At 37.2% G+C, this 23,972-nt stretch overlaps 1 protein-coding gene and 1 long non-coding RNA gene across 4 annotated transcripts; both read right to left on the bottom strand.

The window, feature by feature from the left end:
- Window positions 1–4,771: 4,771 nt before the first annotated feature.
- LOC149003448 (uncharacterized) lies at window positions 4,772–8,591 on the bottom strand. 3 transcript variants are annotated; one of them, XR_016170095.1, is made up of 6 exons: window positions 8,245–8,591; window positions 7,677–7,793; window positions 7,060–7,124; window positions 5,414–5,469; window positions 5,293–5,322; window positions 4,772–5,209 (listed from the first exon to the last, which is right to left on the bottom strand). It is a non-coding gene; the product is annotated as an uncharacterized LOC149003448 (long non-coding RNA). The 3 variants fall into 3 exon arrangements; XR_016170094.1 differs by having other exon boundaries at window positions 7,677–7,779; window positions 8,245–8,588; XR_016170096.1 differs by having other exon boundaries at window positions 7,677–8,591.
- Window positions 8,592–11,501: 2,910 nt separating this feature from the next.
- LOC149003449 (uncharacterized) lies at window positions 11,502–14,798 on the bottom strand. The gene is made up of 7 exons (XM_089138578.1): window positions 14,562–14,798; window positions 14,221–14,338; window positions 13,841–13,929; window positions 13,697–13,743; window positions 13,521–13,609; window positions 12,875–13,008; window positions 11,502–12,779 (listed from the first exon to the last, which is right to left on the bottom strand). Exons 1-7 carry the CDS (start codon window positions 14,652–14,654, stop codon window positions 12,087–12,089), a joined length of 1,263 nt encoding a protein of 420 aa, XP_088994704.1. The 5' UTR covers window positions 14,655–14,798; the 3' UTR covers window positions 11,502–12,086.
- Window positions 14,799–23,972: the final 9,174 nt, after the last annotated feature.

Consider the following 23,972-nt stretch of genomic DNA (forward strand, 5'->3'; position numbering starts at 1 on the left):
TAAAAGAGACATATACCTTACATTCTGATAGGTAGAAGATCTGGACTCCACATATGCGGGGTCTTAAGAATGGTGAGTTTAGATCTGGTTTCAAACTTTGGCATATTTATTTAAAGCGACTAACCTGACTCGAAACCCAAGTTGCCCTGGAGACTTGGAAGTTTTCATAATTGCTCTAAGCTATCCACCACTGTACATGGTGCATTAGACACCATTAGTCATCGAGGTCCATTACAACTTATAGGTCTTACGCTCGTAAGTTACCAAGAGACTCATCCAATAATTCAAAGGTGACCATTTTCTAGCCCCTAGTTAAGTGACTCTCTCTGACCTTGTCACCTTCATCGTTTACGATCTTTTTTTTTTCCTTTCTTTTTTTTACTGTACATGGTGCATTAGTCACTATTAGTCATCAGGATCCATTACAACTTATAGGTCTTACGCTCGTAAGTTCCCAAGAGAATCATCTCAGAGGTGACCATTTGTTAGCCCTGAGTTAAGTGACTCTCAGAGCTTTTTTTTTCCCTCCTCTTCCTATTGATCAACCAAAACGTGAACTTAGAATTTGGTCCCCTAACATATTCAAGGCCAACGGTGGTCCCTAACAGATTCAAGGCAGCTAACTCAAATAGGGGCGAAAGCGAGCCAAAGGCTCGCAACCTAATATTATGGTTATCGTACACCACCGCCAACATCTAATATAATAATTGGGCGGAAGGACGGATGTAAACGCAACCAGGAAAAAGCCTTTCCAATCAACTATTCCGAATCTTGTCACTGTCAACGTTTATAATCTAATTTCTTTTTTTTAATGCACACCTTAATTACATCCTCTAGGTAAATTGCCATGTGATCATAGATTTAGCATGATAGCTACCAGCCACATGATGCTAAAAATTTTCTTGGAATTGTACATGGGAACAAGACATTCACCTCCAATTGCTTCAACATGATTCGTTTCTCAATATGATCACCATAATAAGTGTATGACACAGATGATGATTTTCCTTTTTTTATTTTATCTTAATTATATATATATAATTTATTTATTTATTTTTTGAGCTGCACCCAAGTGGTTGAGAGGGGAAGGACGAAGGAGAGAGGTGGGGAGGAATATCCTTGTGGTTCCCAAGATTTGATGGAAATGAAGGGACGACATTGATTTTGCTCATAAGTTTTTTGTTTCTATAAGAAATTGTTTAGAAAACATGAAAATCAGGTTAGGTGCCCTGTCCATTTTATAATGTGTACAGATAAGCTAACCATAACACCAATCAGATTCACGAAGTTGAAAATTTCTAATCATCACAATAGTTGGTGAACCTATGTTCATCACTAACTTCAAATCGTCTCCGACGTGCATGGATTTATGTACTGGAGGAAATCAAGTCTCAAATTTATGGCATTATCAAGCAATAAATCCAGTCGTATTCCTGTGAGATTTTCTGTCTATTCCCAGAAACTTTTAAGGCACTTCTCCCTCGATAGAGCATCAGTAAATGCGCAGGACACGTTCAACAAAAATTGAAGATCTCGATCGACCGCTTGTTCTTCAATGGTCAAGATTGAAAATCTCGACTGAGATCTTGATCCGAGACGACAGCACTTTTGGGGTTTACAGTCAGTGCACATTTATTGTGCAGCAAAATCCCTTCTCGCTTCCTCTCTTTCATTTTTCTTTTCTCTTTTCTCTTTTTTTTGGGTAGATCGAGCTTTCACTTATTTATGGAGTAAAATCATAATGTTAAACATCTTGATCACTTTTGCAAGTCCCCATCCATTATACTGTAGCACCCTTTTGAATTTCCATGTACAACCTTCATTGTTTTGAGTTTCCAGGGAGGAGAAACCAAGCAAAAACCCTGCAGTAATAGCAAAAGACAAAGACCCAGGTGGCCTAGCAGGAGCATCAAGCAGTATTGCAGATGTAAAGAAACAATTGGCTTCTTTTTAGGACTTCCACTGTGTGAATTGAATCAATGGAAACACCCTGGAGGTCTTCAAATTCAATTGAATCCCATTAAGCTTGTTACTCAAAAGCTTGCACTTGGAACCTGTTGAATATGTGAAAGAATAAAGAAGTCCATCTTCTTAATGTTTCTCCAGAAATGTGCTTCAAGACTAACATTGGGTAGCATGAATTAACATTTCATATTCATGAGGAGTGTTCTGGAGGGGAAAAAAGAAAGCTTTTGGAGATTTGAGAGGCAAAGAAAATCTTTTATAAGATGCTCATCTGCTAAAATTCTAATTACAGAACATGGAAAATTTGCAAATAAAAGAAAAGAAGAAGGTGGTGAATGGGGAGAAGAGGAAAGAAGCCAATACAAATGAGCATGTTTGATATTTCAAGTATGTATTATATGTACACAATGCCTCCTTCATGTAGTTTCTTTGCAGGTCTTCTAGGCCTCACTGTTTTGATGGTAACTGGTAAGGCAGGTGTGTTTGATCCACCAAGATTGACCAGAGGACATGCACATCTTCACAGGGGCAGGACTTGACATCCTCATACAGAATGTATATTCCTCTACCTGAGAAAGAAGAACAAAACAAAACAAAATCCAGTTAAAAGGGAAGTTGATAAATAGAGAAAGAAGAGCTTACAATGACTCAAAACCAACAAGTGGGGAGACACAGAGAGAGACAGAGACTGCAATTTGGTTTAATATACAGCTCAAATAGAATAAAAACAAAAACTAATAGAAGGGAGGAGAATGTGGCATGGATTAGAATAATCAAAGAAGAGCATGTAAAGAACTGCAAAAAATCGTAAAAGCACATAACAGCTGTTTCCAGGTGAACCTGAAATGTGGAAAAAAGAGAAGCAAGATGGGGTAGGAATTAGGATTTACTCTTTTTGTGGGCTGAGTTCAGACGAACCCAGAGCTTCTTCAATGGGGAGAAGAGGGATTGCAGCCAACCCATTTGGTGAAATGTTTATGGTGGGTGAGAGTGGGAAGGAAATAGAGAGAAGTTAAGAGTGAAAGAAACTGTAGGTTTGCTTAGACAAGGGTGAAGGCTGAATCACTATTTTTGCAGACCAATCATGAGTAAAACATTTTACTCTTGGTGCAAAGTCTTTGTCACTACCTCATTATCTCTTTACCTTCTAGTAGTGGCCAACCTCTTTCAGTCATTTTTACACTTCAGAATACTCCTCTGTTTACCATTTGTGTGGTGTATGATTAATATCCCTAACTATACTAACACTCCCTGTGCTTGAACTTTTTTTTTTTTTTTTTTTGGTCTAACTCCCTGTGCTTGAACTAGAAGCTACATACTTCGTTTGCTACAATAGCCTTTGATGAACTTTATATGTACACATCCCCACAAGGAGGACTTTCTTAATTGTTTTCCCTTTTTGAATCCTTCTTGTGTGTCAAGTAAAGGAAATCTCTAGAGTCTACTTTTCCTACAAGGACTTAAATTTTAATCAAAGTGTTGTACTCTGAAATTATTATTTTTTTTATTGTAGGAGGGGGGGGGAGATTTTGGGGTAAATGGATTTATTTAGAAATCATACAAGTAAGAGTGGCAATGGTTGCACGAAAGCCTCTACAGTGATACAGTTATGAACTCTTATTCAAATTTATTTAACTCCAGAAGCTGTGAGGATCCTAGAGATTCATACCTTACCCAGTCTGACGAAAATCAGGAGGTCACGAATTTCCTTATTGAAGCGTTTTTATCCCTTTCCTTTAAGCAAGTTTATTGGATAGAAAAATTGCTGTGGAAGTTAGTAGATCAAAATTTAAAAGAGAAGCCTCCATAGGGTTTGATAATATGAATATATTTCTTTCTAGAAATTCATAAAAACAAAGTGACGATCACAAATGAATTCACTCTGACAATGAAGTCAAAAGCACCATCTCTCTGAGGCTCTGAGGCTCTGATCTTCTTCTCTAGAGAAGTGAAGAAAAATCTCCACCTAACCAGATTTATTTATTGAGCGATAAACTGGGTCAATTGGTTCAGATGGTAAGCCTCTGGTTTTTGCTCCAGTTTTGAGTTCTGACTTAACCTTGATGAGGCTTGATTCCAACATTTAGTACCCCAACCGTATCTTGATCAACACTGACCGGATATGTAGTTTGTGACTCCTACCCCCCCCCCCTTTTGGGTGAGTGATGCAAAATTCAAGTCCATATCATAACCACTGAAAAGGCTTTTGATCGTTGTAAGTTTTGGAGTCACTTCACTGCAAATTCTCAAATGCACCCCTTCCTGAATTGGGCTGCACTGACAATGACACGCACATTAAGCAAAGTGAAATCACTGCTGCAGGAGTGATTCCTACCCCAAATGGCACTGTTTAGATAATCATAACAGGCTATCAAGCAACTTCACAAGGATCACAATTGATATTGGTAACGGTTAGAAATACAATAGCAAAAGTAACAACATGAAACATTTTGTACGTCATCTTCTCCACTCCAAGCAACTTCACTAGGATCACAATTAATATTGGTAACAGTTAGAAATACAATACCAAAAGTAACAACATGAAACATTTTGTACATCATCTCCACCTCCCACCCAAAAGGAGGGGGGGGGGGAAAGAAGAAGAGGAAGGAGGAGGAAGACATACACCCCCCCCCCCCCCCCCCCCCCCCCCCCCCCCCCCCCCCCCCTTTTTTTTTTTTTGGGCCCCCCCCCCCCCCCCCCCCCCCCCCCTAAGAGGGGTTTTTTTTCCCACCCCCTTTCCCCCCCCCCCCCCCCCCCCCTTGGCCCCCCTAAAATCCCATTTTCCTTGTTTGACTACTTCATACATTCTATTGGTAATTCTAAATACTGATCTCTCCAACATCCAAGTTGACAAGCATCCATGACGAGTATATATCAAAAGGAATGTAAAAGGAAAGCTTCCACCTTCCAATGAAGATACTACTTCTCATATCCATCAGGAGAAGATAGATATCATACAGTTCTTCTCAGGTGGCTTCTCTGACCCCAGCTGCAAATGCTAAACACAAGCGATGACATTTAATTCGTTCTTTTGTCTGGCTATTTGATACTCCCCTGATGAATTGAACAAATGCTTCTCCATAAGAATCAACTTTCAACTTGCAGTTTTTCAAGTGGGTTGGATTATTGAACAAACAATGACCACAACAAGCAGAACTGCACTGGCTGCCAACAGCAGGAAGACGACCTGGCAAAGATTCCAAATCCATTCTTTCCAACCAAGGGAATTGAATGTTCTTCTCTGCTCATGAACAGGAATTGATCAGAAAGTGACAAACGAAAGACTACCAGAAGATTTTATCTTGTATGGAAACTGCAGAGTACCTGCAATTGGTTTCTGGTTGCATCATCTTTCTGAAAGGGACATAATTGCAGGGTCAAAACCCTACTGTGAAAATTGATTAATATCTTAAACCTCAAATATACATTGATGATAGAAACCTACCACAAGAGAAACCAGCAGTTCATGTTCTTGCTTAGAGAACGAAGCCTTTCTGTCATCTGCAACAGAATGGTACGAGTCCAAATGGAAGAAAGAAAAAAAAAAAGATCAATAAAGAAAAGTAAGAAAATCCTTTTTGCACAGAAGCAACCAAAATTCTCAACTCAAGGCATGGATTAGCAACTTATTTACCAAAGCATCACCACCCACATATTGCCATTTTCCACCTTCCTTTTCCCAACTTCAATATTTTTGTTTTCATGCACATATATTTTTTTTTTTTTTTTTTTTTTTTTTTTTTTTTAAAAAAAAGGGGCCCGTCCACACCCCCAAACAAAGGGAAAGAGCTAAAGACACTGCAAACCCATGAGAGAGAAAAGGGCCAACAGGCCACGCTTTTTGGTTTCTTTTTCTTCTTTTTCTTAGGAGACTTTTTCATGCACATATATTAATAAAAGCTGCATCTATCAAATCAATGTCTTTCAAAGGAAGGACTGATACCACCACTCATAATCCCCTATCAAGTCATCGGAGTTCCATAGGGCTATTGCACCTATGATGACAAGCGAAGCAAGACAAGGAGATCATCTTATATTCAGTTTCTAGAAAATGAAATTATTTACAGTAGCAGTTACAGTTATTTAGAGATAAAGCTAAAAATTGTTCATTGCTCATGTGGGAGAGTGAAGGATAAAAGCTAACTCTCCCAACAGATCCATTTTACTAAATTAGCTCAAAAAGGTGGGAAAAGAAGTATTATGAACCATCAACAATAAATGGATCACATAATTTTCCAGATACAAAGCCATGTACACTAAAGATGTCTGGCTCTAGACCAGAAGGCACATGGAGAGAGCAAAAAAGATGAACAATACATTTCTTACCACTCATTTATAAAACCTTCACCCCAGTTTTGGGCTACCTCCCAAGGTGTGGCTAGCTGGATTGGCAGCCTGGATAGTGATGAGCCAGATGTGATTGACATATAACAGGATGATCAGTTGAGGATGATAGAACAGCCAGATATGCTTACCTAGTTTACCCATATTAATGTGGTGGTCTATAGATACATTAAGAGATTGAATTTTCACTAGACACAGCATTTTTCACAAGAAAAATCAGTAAACATACTATACTCCCAAAAAAAGGAGGAACCACGGGTGCTGCCCTTTGCTTAAGCGTCATACTCTCCTTCCCCCCCCCTCTCTTTTGGTTAATGAATTTTTTATTTCATCCAAAAACAATGAGGAACAGTATATTTGGGACCTAAGGATACGTTAAATCCTTCTCTTCACCGTTCATAAACCAACAGGACAAATCACAGTGAGGAAAAAGAATAGATTTTGAAGCCTATGAGTTGGTGCTTAAAAATCTAATGGCCACCAATTGGAAAAATGCAAATTTTAAATTGAGATGAAGAAATGGGTGACTAAGAAGATATCTGAACAGGCATCTGGGGTGGGGGTTGCCTTTTTCAGTTGAAACTTGAATACCATACAATCTAAGAAGTCAGCTACACCAGGTAGTTCCTGTGGAAAATTAGCACATTTTTTAGGTTCTCCCTTAAAACTTGCACAATTGGTATCAGCAGATTTAGACAATTTGCATTTTGAGCATCTACAGTAGAACTAAGAGATGTTGAAGAATACCTTGGCTATAGCTGCTAGTCAATTTTGCAGGATCTTCAACAGCTTTAGCAGGCAAGCTTCCAGGACTGTATAAAAAAGTAGATGCAAATACTAAGACCTTAACAGTAGAGAACAAATGATCCGGCATACTAGATTAGCAAAATCAAGTACTTTAATGATTTAAATGGAAACTAGTACCATAGGTTGAGGATCATGCGATGGGTTTTCAGCTGATAAAATAATATTTTATTGGATGAATGAAAAAATTCATTAACCAAAAAGAAATGTCGGGAGCTGATAAAATAATTATCAGCAAATCAGAAAATTTTCAATCTGACTGGAATACAGAGCCAAAACCATAGTAGGATCTTTTAAGCTTTTCTGTCCCCCTTCATCTTTTGAATGGTTGATGCGACAATTTCTTAATTAATAAGATACATTAAAAGGACAGACTGAAGATAAGTGGAATATACAACCGAATCAACACAACCATCAATAAATTCCAAAATTTTAAAAATGGGTCTTCGTGACAATTGAACAATTTCAGTAGGTCTTCTCCTGAGATTATTGTTTTCTGTTCAAGAATGATTAATATCACATAATAACAATAATAATCACAATGAATCACAGTATCGCACCTGGTTGCGACTTGTAATCTGTAGAGACTCAAGAGCCATTTCCTTCGTCCTTAGCTGAAGGTCGGATAGCATGTTTTGTCGGAGATCCAGATCTTGATCGGTCCTGCAGATTTATCACTATAATTCTACTTCATTTTCCATCTTTTTAACCTCAGATTGTATAAAAGAAAATCAAAGGATAATTTTACAAACTAGTTAATCTTCTTTCTGGCTACAGAATTCGACATGCATCAATAAGCCAAAGCTTGGAAAGAACCAGAAAAGTATAACCTCAAAGAGAATTTTAAGCAATCACATGCTAGAGAACGACACTTCAGCCATCAAAACACACATTGGTCTAAATTCAAGCAACATCCAACTCATTTTAACATTTCTCCCTTTTTAAGGTGTAAAATTGATGAGAATTTTCAAACATCAAAACATTGGAAGCCCATCAATCCATAGAATCGATAGAATAATTTACCGCAACAGGAAACCTACTTAACAATCAAATTCAGTTGTCAACAAGCGAGGCCAGGAACATCACTTGCAAGATACAAAACCAAGAGAAAATAAAAAAAGACCATACAAAATTGGTTTCGAAGGCGGGTTGTGAAGAAGGGATTCCAAACGGTCGAGCTTAGGTCCAAGCTCCAAAAGCTTCCAGCGAGCACTGTCTCTCAGACTTTGTCCAGGGTTTTGATATCTGATTCTACTCTCCATTTCTTCAATCAACGTTGAAGCCTCTTGGGCTTCTCGAATCCATGCGTCGCCAAGAAGAGCTTGTTGAGACATTTCTTACTCGTTACAGAACTAATGGGTTCGCAGGCAACTGCTACTAGGTAGGAAGATCAAGATTGACTCTTGAAGATGAAGAGAGAGAGTCAAGTCCTCGATACAGTGGTGGCCCTGAGCCAAACTATTGAATCTTTACAACCACGTGGCCGGTTGGTAGAATGGCAAGATTCATACTAAAATTTCCCCCCTCCCACAAGGATGTACTTCAGGTGCGAAAATTGTTTGGGTGCTGCGTAATTAATATGCTGCACATCTACAGTAAATAGTTGAGATTGAGGTCTCGACCATTCATTTCCGAAAAGTGTGTGAAAGCAAATAGTCGAGATTGAGGTCTCGACCGTTCATTTCTGAAAAGTGTGTTCACACTTTTGAGAAATGAACAGTCGAGATTGAAATTTCGATCACAACATAGTGCGGCGCATTAATTGCACAGCACTAAAGTCAAGTCTGTCGAGGTACATGCAAGCTGGCCTGGATGAACCTCAGTCCCCCCCCCCCAACCAAAAAAAAAAAGAAGCGGGTACAACCCCACTAAGTTTTTGAGACCCTAAGAGACAAAACCCCCTTAAGTAATAAGGAATGAAATATGCTTACAATTGAAGGGTTGCTCAGTCGATAATGATTGACGCTTCATAATGAAGAGATTATAAGTTCGATGCTCCTTGTATTTGATATGATTGTCCCTACCCCATAATATGAAGCTACCAATTCCTCTGAAGAGAAAAGAGAAAAGAAAAAAGCAAAGCTAACTAATTATGTTATTTTATCTCATTTTGCATATTTTTTATATTAGGAAGTCACTAATTCGAATACAAGTATATTGGTACGTATCTAACATTTTTAAGTGGTATACTTATTGTAATATTTTGTTGTAATTCTTCTATCTTGGGTAGATCGGTTTCTTATCGAGATTTCATTAATGCATTTATACATTGATTTCTCAATAACATTCATACCAATATTTATTCAAATCTAAACTTGACATGGTACCACTTGTTAGGGATAATGGATGCACAACCACGTCCACCAAAGAGAAAAATAGTTTTACTATTTTGAGGAAACCATAAATCACTCTCACACCCACAAAGTGTTACTCTTTGCTTGCCTCTAATCCTTATCCTCAGGATTGGGACCCCAATCCCCTACAAGGATTGATTCTCCAATCTCTTATAGAGATTGATACCTATAGGTTATCCCACATATATTATTTATAGGGAAACCTAAAACCCTTATCCCAATGTAATTAAAGTTTTACCCCAGTACTAGTAATTAACCCAAACCCTGTTTCAATTACAAACACAACCAAAACCATAATTACATGGACCCACAGAATACAAGACACCCAAACCCAACATTATCAGCCTAATACTCAATGTTGCTTTCTTACTCATAGAAACCGATCCTCCATTCAAATCTGCCACAAGTGTTGCATTCTCTAGTTGTTGATCAAGTTTAACAACTTCTTCTGTCATTGTTTCCTAACAGTATTATTCATTTCCATTCCCATGTTGCACATATTGCCCTTCTTGTTTCCCAACATCTTCTATGTGGAATATTGACATCGGTAGCATGACTCTAATGATTTCAGATCCATTCTTATTTATTTTTTCTTCCACACACCCCCACCCCTCTTCTATTCATTTAGCAAATGATTCCTCAGCTGCTATCACAGGTTTTGGGGATTATTCGTTTGTTTCTTAACATTCATCAATTTAATTTTTACTTGTTTCTTCTTTTCAATTTAACCTCTTATATATTAGCAAGCTTATTCCATTTTGATTCTTGTATTTTCTTGGATGCTCTTATGAAGATGACATTTGGAATGGGTAAAAGACAATATTTTGGACTTTTCGATTTCCTTGTTTCCACCACTCATGTTCTCCTCCTTCATATTGGCACCCACCTTCTTGACCCACTACCATAAATGAGAAAACGACTTAAAATGCAAGATATACATTAGATATAGCTAATTTTTTTCGGTAAACATAAATATAGCAAATCATCTATGTTACAATAAGTGATTTGCTAAAATTAAAGATATGCAAAATAAAGTTTAAAGTTTGATATTCAATATGACAGTATTGTACTAAAGTTTGAATTTAATTCGACACCTCAACTTGAACAAACTTGACGGTTTGACCTCGATCACAATCTACGTTGACTCTCATAAGTTTGAAGAGACTAGAAAGCACCTTGGAACCCCAATGTCACACATGGAGAGGGGAGACTTCCACTTCTAGAATAGTTTTCTTTATAATTTTTTTTTTCTTCTTTTAAGATGTAAATTAAAATTATATATAAGGTCTTCTTACTTGATGCTAAGCTTTTATTAAAAAAAATGAAATTTTTTTTTTTATATGTTTGAGGCTCATCCGGCCGAACTTGCACACACCTCAATTACATCCTCAAAAGGAACTTTGTCGTCTGCAAGTGTCAAACCCATGACCTCTCCACCAAGAAATATGGATCTTATTACTCTACTAACCCTGCATTGACAACAAAAAAAAAAATGAACTTGTTGGCAAGTGATATGGGATTGGAAGGGTCCCTTATAAATTCTAATTACCTTTAACTTTTTCCATGAAACAATTAACTCCAAGTTCAAAAGAGATTATACTAGTTTGTCTAGAAATTAAGGGGGTTGTACAGTAACATTTTTATTTATGAGACATTTTTGTCTTTTTGACATCGAAACATAAGATTTTAAAAAATCATAAACTCAAAGTTTCTTCCTTGTCCCATTCATTTCTTTTTTTACAGAACCCTTTTTTCCAGAAAAGAAATGTGTCTTACAACAAACCTAATGGGGCCTAATCATTTTTTGTTGAGATAATAATGTCTAATCTTGTAATTTCAATTGGCACAATTGATACGGTCCATACGGCCATTAATACGCAAACTGTCTATGGACTATGATAATGAAAGCTCCAGATTCCAGACTAAGACAGCCCAAAAACAAACAAAAACCTTGAAAATTGACATTTCAAAACCCCAACTTACCCACCCGTGTGTATGTTTCAGTTTCCAAGCTACTTTGACTTCACGAACTACAAAACACGACACATATTCCTACTCCCCCCACCTTCTTCTTCTTCCAAGTTCCAAGTTCCACCACCGTCAAGTCCAAACAAATTTATCAGAAAAGAAAAAGAAATTTAACGTGAACTTCCATCTCGATTAAAGGAGCTAGGGAGTAGGAATTTTAATCTTTCATTATTAACAAGTTACGAAACAAGCTACATAGATTTCCTAGAGTAATTAATCACAAAAGTCAAAATAAATAACATGATTGCAAATTGATTTATCAAAACCAAGCAGATTTCACCTTGCTGCTCTTGTTGACTTGGCTCTCGCGCTTACTGATTTCCGATGCCATGTTCACCGTTCCGACCACGCTGTGTTTCTTCCAATATCTCAACTCTCCGGCGAACCCCGAAGTGTAGACTTTGACTTCCTTTAATGGCAGAGGGAGAGAGAGAGAGAGACCAAACCCAATGCCGAAAAATCAGACAACAATGCACACCATTTCATACCCCGCTGAGGACGTTGTCTCAGCTTAATTTAGTGTTGATGGTATGGTTATTAACTATGATTAATAATGATTAATTATTTATTATATGTACTCTTTTGCTTCTAGAACCTCTGAGATTGTGACATGTGGTGGCGGTTCTTGATATGGGGAGAGACGATGGAGATGAGCCCGCCCAGTGGTGGCTTCATCTTTGATCTGTAATCCATCTCATCATATGGCCTCCTGTAGAATCTCAGGAATGGTAGAAAGGATTCTCGGCTCTTCTCTGTTCGGCTGACGACGTGGCAATCTTTATCTTTCCTGAAGAACATAGCTGGGGATTGAAGGAACGATGGCTTCGGTGTTCTCGGATTGCCATTGTTATTGCTAACTCTTTGTGGCAATGGGGTTGAAGTGAAGCACTGATTCGTCTTCTTCCTGGTTGGACCGGGGGTGCTGCAACGTGGCGTTCTGGCAGCCGGTGATGCGAACGAAAATGAACGGGCGTTCAGTGGGGAAATGGCGGGGCCCACAAGAGATGCAGATGGGCTGCTTGCGGTGCTGGTTGAAGATGCTGACGTGTCCTTCAAGCTGAGGTACCATGGCTTGAGAGAATCCGAATGCTGAGAGACCGTGAAGGCGAACCTGGTGGAGCACGAACTGCTGATCTTACCCGTTGAGGGAATCGATGAAGGATCGAACCGCAGCGAGGAAGCTCGTGGATATGAGGAGAAATCATCGTCTTCCGATTCTTCGTAGTCAAGTGATGACACCACCATCGTCACCGTCGATAGGTCAACAAACGGACGAACACCCTACAGAACGCACCACAGAAACAAAATCTCAGACTTTGTGAAAATGACACATATACCCCGAGATAGGATACATCAAGCTGGCGAACGGTATATACCTTCCACAGGTAGGAGAAAAGAGAGGGAGGGTCGATGATGAAGGCCTTGTGCAGCCGTCCAGGGTAGTATTCCGAAACGATCTTCAATGATGCGAGCAAGAAATTCATATAAGCAGAAGCTGATCTGTAAAAACCTGCAATTGCACGCGTTTTATATCAGTAAATGGCAATTTTTTCCAGTCTATTTCTTCTCCTGAGTCCTACCCTACCTTACAGTACTGGAAGAAAATGTCTCTTTTAAAGGAAAAAGAAATCTTCAATGATCACTCAAAAAAAGAAAAAACAATAAAAAAAAGTTCTACAAGTCTTAATCTCAATTAATAGCCGGTTGTCCGTATCTTATACGACTCAAATTCCATCTTTATCCCTACCATCTCGGCAATTTCTGAGGGGCAGGCATTTCTCTCTGTTAGGAATGAAAACTCCTAAACTTAAGAAAACATGTGCAGCTCGCCGTGCCGGTTCTCCGACAATCTCTTACGAGGAACCCCTGCCATGTTCTTCTTTTATTTGGTGGCTCAGAAAAAAATCTCATAATGAACCCCTTCTTGATTCTCATTTTCCAATCACTTTCTTGGAATCTCATATTTTTAGGAAAGCATGTTACAATTGATCTTTGAAAAGAGAGCATAGAAGAGTGACTTACTAGCATCGAAGAGAAGGACGAACTGTTCGACGTTTTTAGGCATGGTTCCGATGGCCACTTCAAGTGTGAAAACCAATAAACGCATAAACCTAAAGAGATGAAACATGCAGCTCATTAGATGGTATTTTCATTGAAAAATTTTAAAAAATTAGGTTAAGATTCATTTTTATACTCACAGTTTCTGAGAATTAAACTTCTGATAATCTTGTTTGATACGGAAAATCTGTAGAGGTTAAAACGAATTACGGAAGGCAACTAATTTGGTGTAAAGAGCAGTTGTAGGTGTTCATTATGTGGGACGGAAAGAGAGCGACAGTTACCACAACCGGCCTGGACTCGTTATCATGACCAGCAACATAGGCGAATCCTTCTGCAAGCTCAGCAGAAAACTCGTCTGCAATCAAGTATTCTGCTCCCACCAACAAAAGGCAAAACAAAAAGAAACAGGAATTTCACTTTAGAATAATTTTATATATTTATTTTTTTTTTAAATTAAGTAACAGTTGTCGTTGGTGGAGGATTAAAAAAAAGAAAAGCAAAAAGAAAGATTCAAAAAGTAAGAGAAGGTGTGAACTGTACAGAAGAGATGCAGAGGCAAAACTAAGAATTCAAATGGAGGAGTTCTCTAAACAACTAGTTTGAAGTTTGAACATTCGAAGATAGGGAACGAAGATTTTGCAGGAAGAAGACGAAATTATACCAATTCCGATGCTGTCTCTCCAAGAAAGACATGCTCTTAAATGCTTCGCTGTTTTCTTCACATTATCTCCTTTTGCTTTTAGAAATAGTCCAACACAAGCATAGTTGCAAAACTTTTCCTACATGTTTAAACAAAAATAGCAACACAAAGGTTCAATTCATCAGAGAAAACAGATTCAAAGCATAACCTAAAATTCCGAACCTTCATGTATGAAAATGAAAACCAAGCAAGCCTTTTCGAACGGCAATCCCCGCCGGGAACAAAGAAATAAGACGAAAAGAAACTAATCTGGCAATATAGACAACAACATCAAAACATAAAAAGTGAAATGTTCATGTCACCTGTCTTACTGTGAGCGGAGCTTGTTTCTTCAGCAACTCAATAACAGCTTTTACTTTCTCTCGATTCTTCTCTGTCTGATCTTTCCTCGCCATTGCCAAAATAACAAGGTTACTTGCTCGTTACTCAACCAGCCATGGAATGTTCACAACACACTTGCAGAGCAAGAGAGAGAGAGAGAGAGATTTGTTGAAGTGTCGATGAGTCAGAGAGGAAGAGAAAGAGAAGAACAAAGCACGTATTTATAGCAGACGGCGGAACTCAGAGCCAACTGGCGGTTGCCGTTATACAGGAGTCGCAAAGACCACGCAAAGCGTCAACCTCCGTCAAAGTTTTAATACAGAATAAAGACGGAGATTGTGATGTTTAACGGCAAATGTCGGCAACCCACTTTGTCGTATTCTAACGCCGTTGCTTCCATTCGGGTCTTAAATCAGTTAGGAATAGCCCGAATCTACCGGGTGACCCGACCGAGTTCTGGAACATTTTACACGTGGCAAGTTAATTAAGCAAGAACGTTAAAAGCTTTTCCTTATAGGGTTTCGGGAAGTCAGGTTAGTAGTTTGTCTTCAAATTTCCGGATTCCTAAAACTAAAAGTCAAAAGAAACAGAGAACATATTAATATTTGATTAAAAGAAGACTATAAAGACAAGGAATAATAAAAAGTGAGAAGTCGTCCGTAACTATGTTTTTTAGTTCCCAAGGAACGAAAATAGGTGATTGTGTTAAATTGATTTCCAAGAATGGTATTTAGTGATACAAATGTTTCGTTTGTCTGTATTCAAAGGGGTTAAAGATTCTCTCCCTCATGCAGTCATGTGTCAGCACCAACTTTGGGTGCCAAAGTTGTAACCCAATTTTCTATAATCACAGTTGTTCCATCTTTTTTCTTACTTTACCTAACCTAACCCTAAGATTTCAAATTTTGAACCTTTCTCCTACTCCTTCGATGGATGGTCCATGTGTTACATGAATCATTTTTTTTTTCAAGTTTTTTTCTTTTGGTATCTGAGGTTCATCCGGGCCAGCTTGCGCGCACCTTGATTACATCTTCAGGGGATGCTTATCATCTGCAAGGGTCAAACCCATGACCTCTCCACTGAGAAGTATGGATCTTACCACTCTACTAATCTGCATTGACAATTTTTTTTTTTTTTTTCAAGTCTTAAGATACGAGAAGGTGTGGAGATATATAGATTTGAATCCAAAATTTTCTTAGTCTTGATGTATCTACAGTAGAAATTGTCACCCTGTTGTGCTAAAAACACACCTACCATATGAATCAATCACCTATTGTTAGGTCACACCATTAACTTTATAATAAGATAAACTATATCCTGTTGACCCCTTTAAAGTCAAATATTTTTGTATGAGTGTGTAATTGATGGGTGGAGAGGGGGTGAGATGTAAATAGGAGTAATTCTGCTCATTTTTGCCTTTTTGTAAGGTTATAGACACAAGGGTGTCAATTGTGTAGCGATATTGTTTTACTGTACCAAACCGTGTCATTTAAACCACACTATTTTCAAATTTGGTATGATATGTGTTGAAACCGTTTTTTGGAATTCGGTATGATATAGGTACGGTCTTAGGTAACATATCATCAGTATGTATCGAATACCGTACCGTATACCAAATTTGACAGTTGACACCCTTAATCCAGGTTGGGTTGGGTCCAATTTAAAGTGCAATCCATCTTGACATTATTTGTGAAAAATACAGATCCAGAGTAGCCCATGAGTTGAAAACCGTATTTCAACTAAAAAATTTTATTTCTTACTAACGTAAAGAAACAATGTCTCTAGCCAGTACTTTACTATTTTACTAGATTTTGTAGTTGCTGGTTCTTTTGAATGAAAAAAAAGTTTTAGGAAAGAACAAGAAAATAAAAGAAAAATAAATTGAAAAATAATAACATTAATATGCTCTAGTCAATACATTAGTTTATTGTAACAACATTATAAATTAGAACATTAGAAGAATGAGTTTTTTCATACTGAAAATATTTCGTACCATATACCAAATTGTGCCATTTTTGTTATACTGATTTTAAACCAAAATTATACTAAATTTTTTTTAAAAGTATATTTTTATGGCATAAATGTAGCTGAACGGCTGTGTAAATAAATCATACTATTAAATGAATTGAATTAAATCTGAACTGTTAATGATGGACGACTCATATTTAATTCCACCAAGTTTAATGGTAGGATTCTTAGAACCGTTCAGCCAAGCAATTTACACGGTGGTTTAAGCCACCACCTTCTCTCTTTTTATACTATACCATATAAATTTGATACAGTACAATTTTGACATAAGGTTTTGAAATTCAGTGCACTACCTACCGTACCAAATTAACAGTAACATAGTAAGTTGACACCCCGTCATGTCTAGGTAAACCGGGACATGGAAAATCAGAGAATTAATTTTTGGGTGCAGAGATTTTGTTGTCCTCCTTTTTGGTTCATGAACATGATGAAACTCATGATGGGTTTTGTTTGAATGAACTGTTAATATGACAAGACAAATCCGCGGCTATTGAATTTCTGAAAATCAAAACCAAACTACAAAAAAGGGAAAACGTCATGGTATACATTTTGATTACAACTGCATCCTTCATATGTTACTTAATTACGGATAGATCCCTGTAATTTTTGAAAAAGATAAAAAACCTAACGCTGCGTTTGCAAACAAGCATGGGTAGGAAAAAATGAGTGGGAAAAAAAACATGTGGGTTTCATGTGTAGTGGGGTGAGGGAGAAAGAAAAGAAAATGAAAGGATTTTGTGAAAAAATAATAGTAGTGGGTCTCACTTTTTACTTTTTTCAACTTTCTCACAAAGCCTCACCAAATATGTGAGATTTTAAAATGGTTTGGGGTGGGAAAATTGGACTGTCACATCACCAAACAAGTTTGCTTGATTTAATGAAACATGTCTCTCACTTTCCCACCCCAAGCAACCAAACAATCTAGCATTTTTGGATTTAAGGAAAAAGTAAAAAATCTACACATTTTTCAAGAATTTTCCCACCCCACTTTTATTCCAGCAAACAAACGAGCCTAATAGTCCATAATAGTAATTTAAGCATAAAACTTATTATTCTTGTGACGTATTTGTTTCCGTCTTTGTAGTGTGTCTTCACCTCTTTGGGAGTTGATAATAGAGGATATGTATATCGTATCCATTGTGCTTAATTGTTGCTGTGATTGTTATAACACTTATTCTAAAGATTTATTGGGTTTGACCCATCCCTTAGTCTGAATGACCCTATTTATTACATGTACGATAGGTTGGACAATTTTTGCTCATTGGTTCGAATCAAACCTTGTATTTTTATGCTTTTTTTATTATTATGTTTAAGCCTATTATGAATAAAGGTTTTTTTTTTTTTTTTAATTTCTTGGAAAAAAAGAATACTCAGAGTTTTCCCTAAAACCTATGGTACTCTTTTTCTGCTTTAATCTGGTGACTGGTACAAGGTAGTAATTAATAGTAGGCCAGTGTCTTTTCTCTTTAATTAGAAGGCTGTCCCAGAGATGGCTGAAATCAAGACTTTTTTTTGGCCAAAACAAAAAGAGCATCAACTACATGGGGTCATTGGTATAAGACGACCATGAGAATGTCCAATGGCTCCTTATATGTTGTTTGACATTTCTTTAATTGGGTCTAACCACTCAATGCACTTGCTTGGGTTGCTTAGGTCTCTCTTTATTAATCCTGCAATTACAAGCAATTTATTAGGTTCTTGTCAGCTAAGCTTACAATTACTAATAATTATAAGTTTGATGATACATTACTGTCAATAACATCAACCCATCTAACACTGAAATATTTTATAATACCCAAAATAGCCTTGATACCAGAACCCTTGTACTTTAGTGAAATTACTGTTTACCCTGATGAGGATAAAATAACATCAAACCAGGTTCAACACGGTCGGGTCAAGAAATCCGGTCGAGACTGGTCCAGAGTTCGAACCAGTGAGTTAAATAAGCGCGAAGAAATCTTAACGGTTACAAGAAACATGATCGCATGGAATTTGGGATACACGTCCACGAAATAAAACTACCATTAACTCTGAAAGAAGGGTAACAGTTTTAGGATCGAACGGCTACGAAGAAAGGATCATGAACAAATCCAATGGTTAATAATAAGAGGTAAATTCTATCCAAGAGGTGGCTGCGGGCTTCCAAAATTGTGTTTTTCATCATGCAGTGCGTGAACTTAATAAGGGGGCTGACTTTTTGGCGGGGTTACACCCTTATGTACCTGAAATTTTCTTTACTCCTGGGTCCTTACCTGAGATGCTCGTTCATATTGTTAGGGACGACGCCAATGGTAGGACCTAATTCAGATTGTAATTTTACTTTTTTGTCTTAATACAAGCTATCTTTTCCCAAAAAAAAAAAAGATTTATGCATAACTGAGGTAACTGAATCATTTTTCCCATTACATTAACGTTATTCAATTAAGTTTTTGAACTAGCCAGAGTTTTGTAGTGATCCATTTCGACTTAGCCTTCATCTTGACAATATAGTCAAGCCACATCTGAAGTCTATTTTACAGGAATTTAAGGGCTAAAATATTTTTAAACACATCACATTTGTAATATTCATTGTTGCTCAACTTGATCTTAAACATTACTAATAATGAGAAATGAAAAGCGAAAAAAAAAGAAGAAAGATGCCATTTGTAACGTTGAGAAAGAGAAAGTACAATGCACCCGAAAAAAAAAAAAAAAAAAAGGAACAAATAAAGCTTAGGTGGTTTTGTTCTTTTGGTAACGTTTCCGTCCAACAGACTTGTGATCAGATAGACCTGGGCCCACTCTGGGCTCATCATGAGGCCCATTACGGCCTGCGAAATAATATCCTTTGCATATTATGGGACCTGCGCCGCAGGCGCACCTGTTTTTTCTTTTTGATTTTTGTTTCGGTCAATGCAGTCGAGCACGTCCTTAAATCCCACACCATCAATAGCCGAAGGGTAGCTTGTTTTATTGGTGTCCTACAAATTCTAAAAACATTAAATGAGCGTTAATTATTGAAGTTGACTAAAGTCCAAGCGAAATAACTGTCTTTTCCTTCACATTGGACCTGCCCGTGTATCACAGTAGGTTTGTGACGGACCGGTGGGGTATGACCGTGCGAAGGGACAGCCCCGTCTAAGTGGAGAAGATTTGGATCTAAGAAAGGTAGAATGTGGAATCCATTAGGCTGCGTTTGTTTGCTGGAATAAAATTGAAGTGGGAAAATTCTTGAAAAAAATGTAGATTTTTTATTTTTCCCTTAAATCCTAAAATGGTAAATTATTTGGTTGTTTGGAGTGGGAAAATGAGAATTGCTTGGTGATGTAGTAGCTCAACTTTTCCCACTCAAGCCATTTTAAAACCCCACATATTTAGTGAGATTGTGTATGAAAGTTTGAAAAAGTAAAAAGTGAGGACCCACCACTATCACTTTTCCATAAAACCCTTTCATTTTCTTTCTCCTTGTCTTTTACCCCACTATATATGGGACCCACGTGTTTTTTCTTTTCCTACCCCTTTTTTCCCACCCCACCTTTGCAAACAAACGCAGCCTTAATAGTTGCGTAGGGTTTAAGAAAATAAGAGATGAATAAAAACATAAAACATGTAAACTCGATGAGATTTTGTTTTAGCATACATAAGAAAAAGTTAAATGAATTATTTAATTTGAGAAAGTTTGTCTGCTCATTTTTTCACTTAAAACCAAGCAAAGTTAGCTTTTGGAAATTTATTGGAAACACTAATACTTTTCTATCCCTTTTTGTCCACCCTATTTATTCCAATAAACAAACTGTTTGTATAGAATGGAAGAAAGATTTGAAGCATCATCCATCAAGTTAATAGACATTTTACGAGAGTTTTACATGCAACTCCAGAGTTAAGGTGTAACTCCTTTTGGGAAAAGTTCAAGGACACCCCAAAATGAAAAACGAAAAGCACAAGCAGCCCAAGAATATATTAAGTTGGCTAGAACACCTAAAATCTCTCTTAAATTTGTTAAATTTGTGTAATGATAAATTTCATTAGCAAATTTTGTTAGGGCCTGTTTGGTTACTTGAATCAGGAGATTTCAAATATCTGGAGATTTCAAATCTATCAAGTCATGATTCATAAAATTAACAGTTTGGTTAACCTGAATTTGTGGAATGCCTAGAGAGCTCTTCATTCTCGTTCAAAGGTCGAAGTTCAGGGAATTCCATTGAAATGTATAACTCTTTTTTTTTTTTTTGGAAATGAGGTTCATCCGGGCCAGTTTGCGCGCACCACAACTACATCCTCAAAGCGGTTTTTATATAATTAATATAGACGGGGCTTCGCCCTTGGCCCGTGGGATTCAAACTTTGACCTCCTATGTGGAAGCGTTGGGCTTTGCCAATTGAGCCACCCCTACGTAGGAGTAAAACCCCTTACCCATAAATCTACATATTCACGTTTTTAGTGTAAAATGATGAATCACTAGATTTCATGAATCTAGGAATTTTCACAAATAAACATGTATAAATTTTCCATTCATAAATATAAAGTTTTGAAATCTCTCGATTCATGTAACCAAACAAGCCCTAAAGTCATGGTTAGCTAATTTAATAATTTTGAAATTGCCTTTAATATCTTGTGATTTTATAGTATTGTTCCTAACCTTAACGTGCCCCTTGACAATGTCATAAATTTTCCTTGAGTATTTAAATTTTTTTATTTTATAAGGTTGTTTAAAAAAATTTACCTTGGTCTACCGTATCTAAAATAGATTTCACTCATAAGGTTATTACAAAAAAATTCCTAGAATTTGACGAATATTCATGTTTTATTAAAGATTTTTAACAAATTTATTCCTCATGCTTTATTTAAATGTTTTTTCAAAAAATAATGGGTAAATATCACTTACCTCCCCCTCTTAGCTGGACAAATAGCACTTACACCCGCTCTTAGTTGGATAATATTATTTACCTCCCCCTTTTACCTAGTAAATGCATAAAACACCTCCCCTCTATTAACTTTCTTGGTTAAATTCAACTTTTACCGTTAAATATTTTTCTAAAGTCCCAAACTACTCATGTCTAAAAAAATATTTTTTCGTTTAAATCCTAAATTATGGTAATCACCCCTCATGAAGAGTAGTCATGTGAACAATTTAAAAAAAAAAAAAAAATTCAGCTAAGGTAGTTTGGAGTTTAAAAAATTTAACAGAATTAATCGAAAAGAAGAGGAAGATGTTTGTATGGGGGGGGTGACAACCAACTAAGAAGCAGCTATGTTCAGGGGAGGCTATATGTTCAGAGGGGTGGTAAGTGATATTTACCCAAAAATAATTTACGCTTGTAATTATGTTAACAATCCTCATTTTTTTTAAATTTTTTTTTATTTTTATAATTTATTCCCTTAAAAATATATATATTAGATACCAAATATTATTATCAAAATTGAAGTTAATTTTAAAAAATGTTGTTGCCAAACAAACCAATTTCAGAAGCATGAAGTATGGCAGGCTCTGCTATCTGCAATTCTGCAATGAGGGTCGTCGTAATTGAAAATGATATCATTTCTGAGGCACCTAGTGTTTGACGAAATGCTCTCAATAATAGAATTCAAAAGGTGCTTGATTTGAGTTGGGCAATGGGTTCCACCACTCTCACAAAACGTCACGAACAAGGACGTTCTGTTCTTGGCTCTGCTTCTGAATCGCTGGCTTGCTGCTCGCTCGTATAGAATAGGACGCATTGGGCTCTATCGCATGCAATCTTCATTTTTCTTCAATTCTCATTTGAATGCCCAGAAGTCTCTGGGAGTGAAGTGGGACTTGTTTCTGTTGGAGATCATCAAGGTCATCATGCCATATCTCTGTTCTTGTTGTTATTCACTGCTTCTGAAAGCATTCATTGTTTAAAGCAGCTAGACCTGCTTCAGGCGCCATGATGTTTTCATGCTACGCTCGGGTGTAAATCCCAATGAGTAGAGGGACTAATTGTGGGTTTCAGTGATCGTACATTCGTTTTGGAAGAGAATTTCTGAGAAAAAATCTTCATGCCACATTATTGAGTTTTAGTTGTCTTCTTCACCTGTCTTTGGGCTGAGTACTTCACCTCCATTGACAAACTACAAAAAGCTTGTAATGTTGTAAATTTTTTTTGATAGAGACAGTCTTAGAAAAATAAAAGTTCTCCGCCAAGATCTGGGTTGAGTTGAGATCACGGTTTGAGATCTCATATCTCAAAAGATCTCAATTGAACTCAAGTCTTCAAAAATGCTAAGTCTTAGTTGAAATGAGTTGAGATATCTCGATCTTGACACTCTTTCTGCCTTAACTAGTTTTGGTGTTATGATCAAATTTTTTATTGTAAAGTTAGTTAGATTTTCACATTGGCTACATCAACAAGCTTTTTAGCTCATCTACAACAAAGATATATTGACTTTGAAGCAAACCATTATTTTGCAAATAGTTTGTTTGGGCCTTGGTGTTTATAGTCCGAAACTGTTAAGCCCATATGCAAATCACTCCAAATGGAACCATTGACATCCCTAGTAATTAGATGGAAAATAACTTAATAAGTGTCATTTTCAATTAAGAGGAGAGGTAAGTTCTATTTTCATGAAATGAAATAAATTAAGACCCCAAATACAATAATTAGTACAATAATGTGCTACCGAGAATGGGTCGATCCAAGTTGAACATAATTTTGGGTCTTCGGCCCATGGGCTTGTTTTTCTTCGGCCACACCTCACGGTGTTCCTTCATGAAGATCTTTGTTGGAAACTTGGAATAACACATTATATCTTAAGGCCCAATGTTAGGCCCAAAATCGGATCTAATTCTCATTTCAAGGATTCAACGATTTGGGAGAGGACGAGTGGAAATCTTAATGAGTCTGAACCGATTCAGATCCGATTCTCGAATTTTTAAACCTTTGCCCCTCCCTCCCCGATTTTGCAGAGGTGATGTGAGGTGGTCGACGTCGTTGGTCTTCAATGGTGAGTACAGTGAGGGATTCGAAGAACGATGAATATTGTCAAGGCCGTCACCGGAAGCTCTCTTTGACGATGGAAATCCCGGAAGGTCACCACCACAACGCCGAGAGAACGTTTGTTATTTGTTGGTGTCCAGTAGGTCTCCATCTCCTTCATCCCACTTATTCTACCTTGCTGAGCTTGACTTCAGTGTTGCGAACGGCCGAGACCGAGATCTCAACCGAGATTTTGATCTCGACGATCTGTTTCTAAAAGTGTGAAAATACATTTTTGAGAAATGAACGTTTGATCTCAACCGTTAATGTGCAACACCAAAGCAATTTCCGTATTTTGCTACCCTATCTATGGTTTAACAACATTACTAGATTATGAAATTCGACAACCTTATCTGTAAGACTACTTCTGCATGCCATGGTCTGCAC

Source organism: Hakea prostrata, chromosome 10 (assembly GCF_041222555.1).
Source record: "Hakea prostrata isolate BN-2017 chromosome 10, UWA_Hpros_2, whole genome shotgun sequence".
NCBI classification, from domain to species: Eukaryota; Viridiplantae; Streptophyta; class Magnoliopsida; order Proteales; family Proteaceae; genus Hakea; species Hakea prostrata.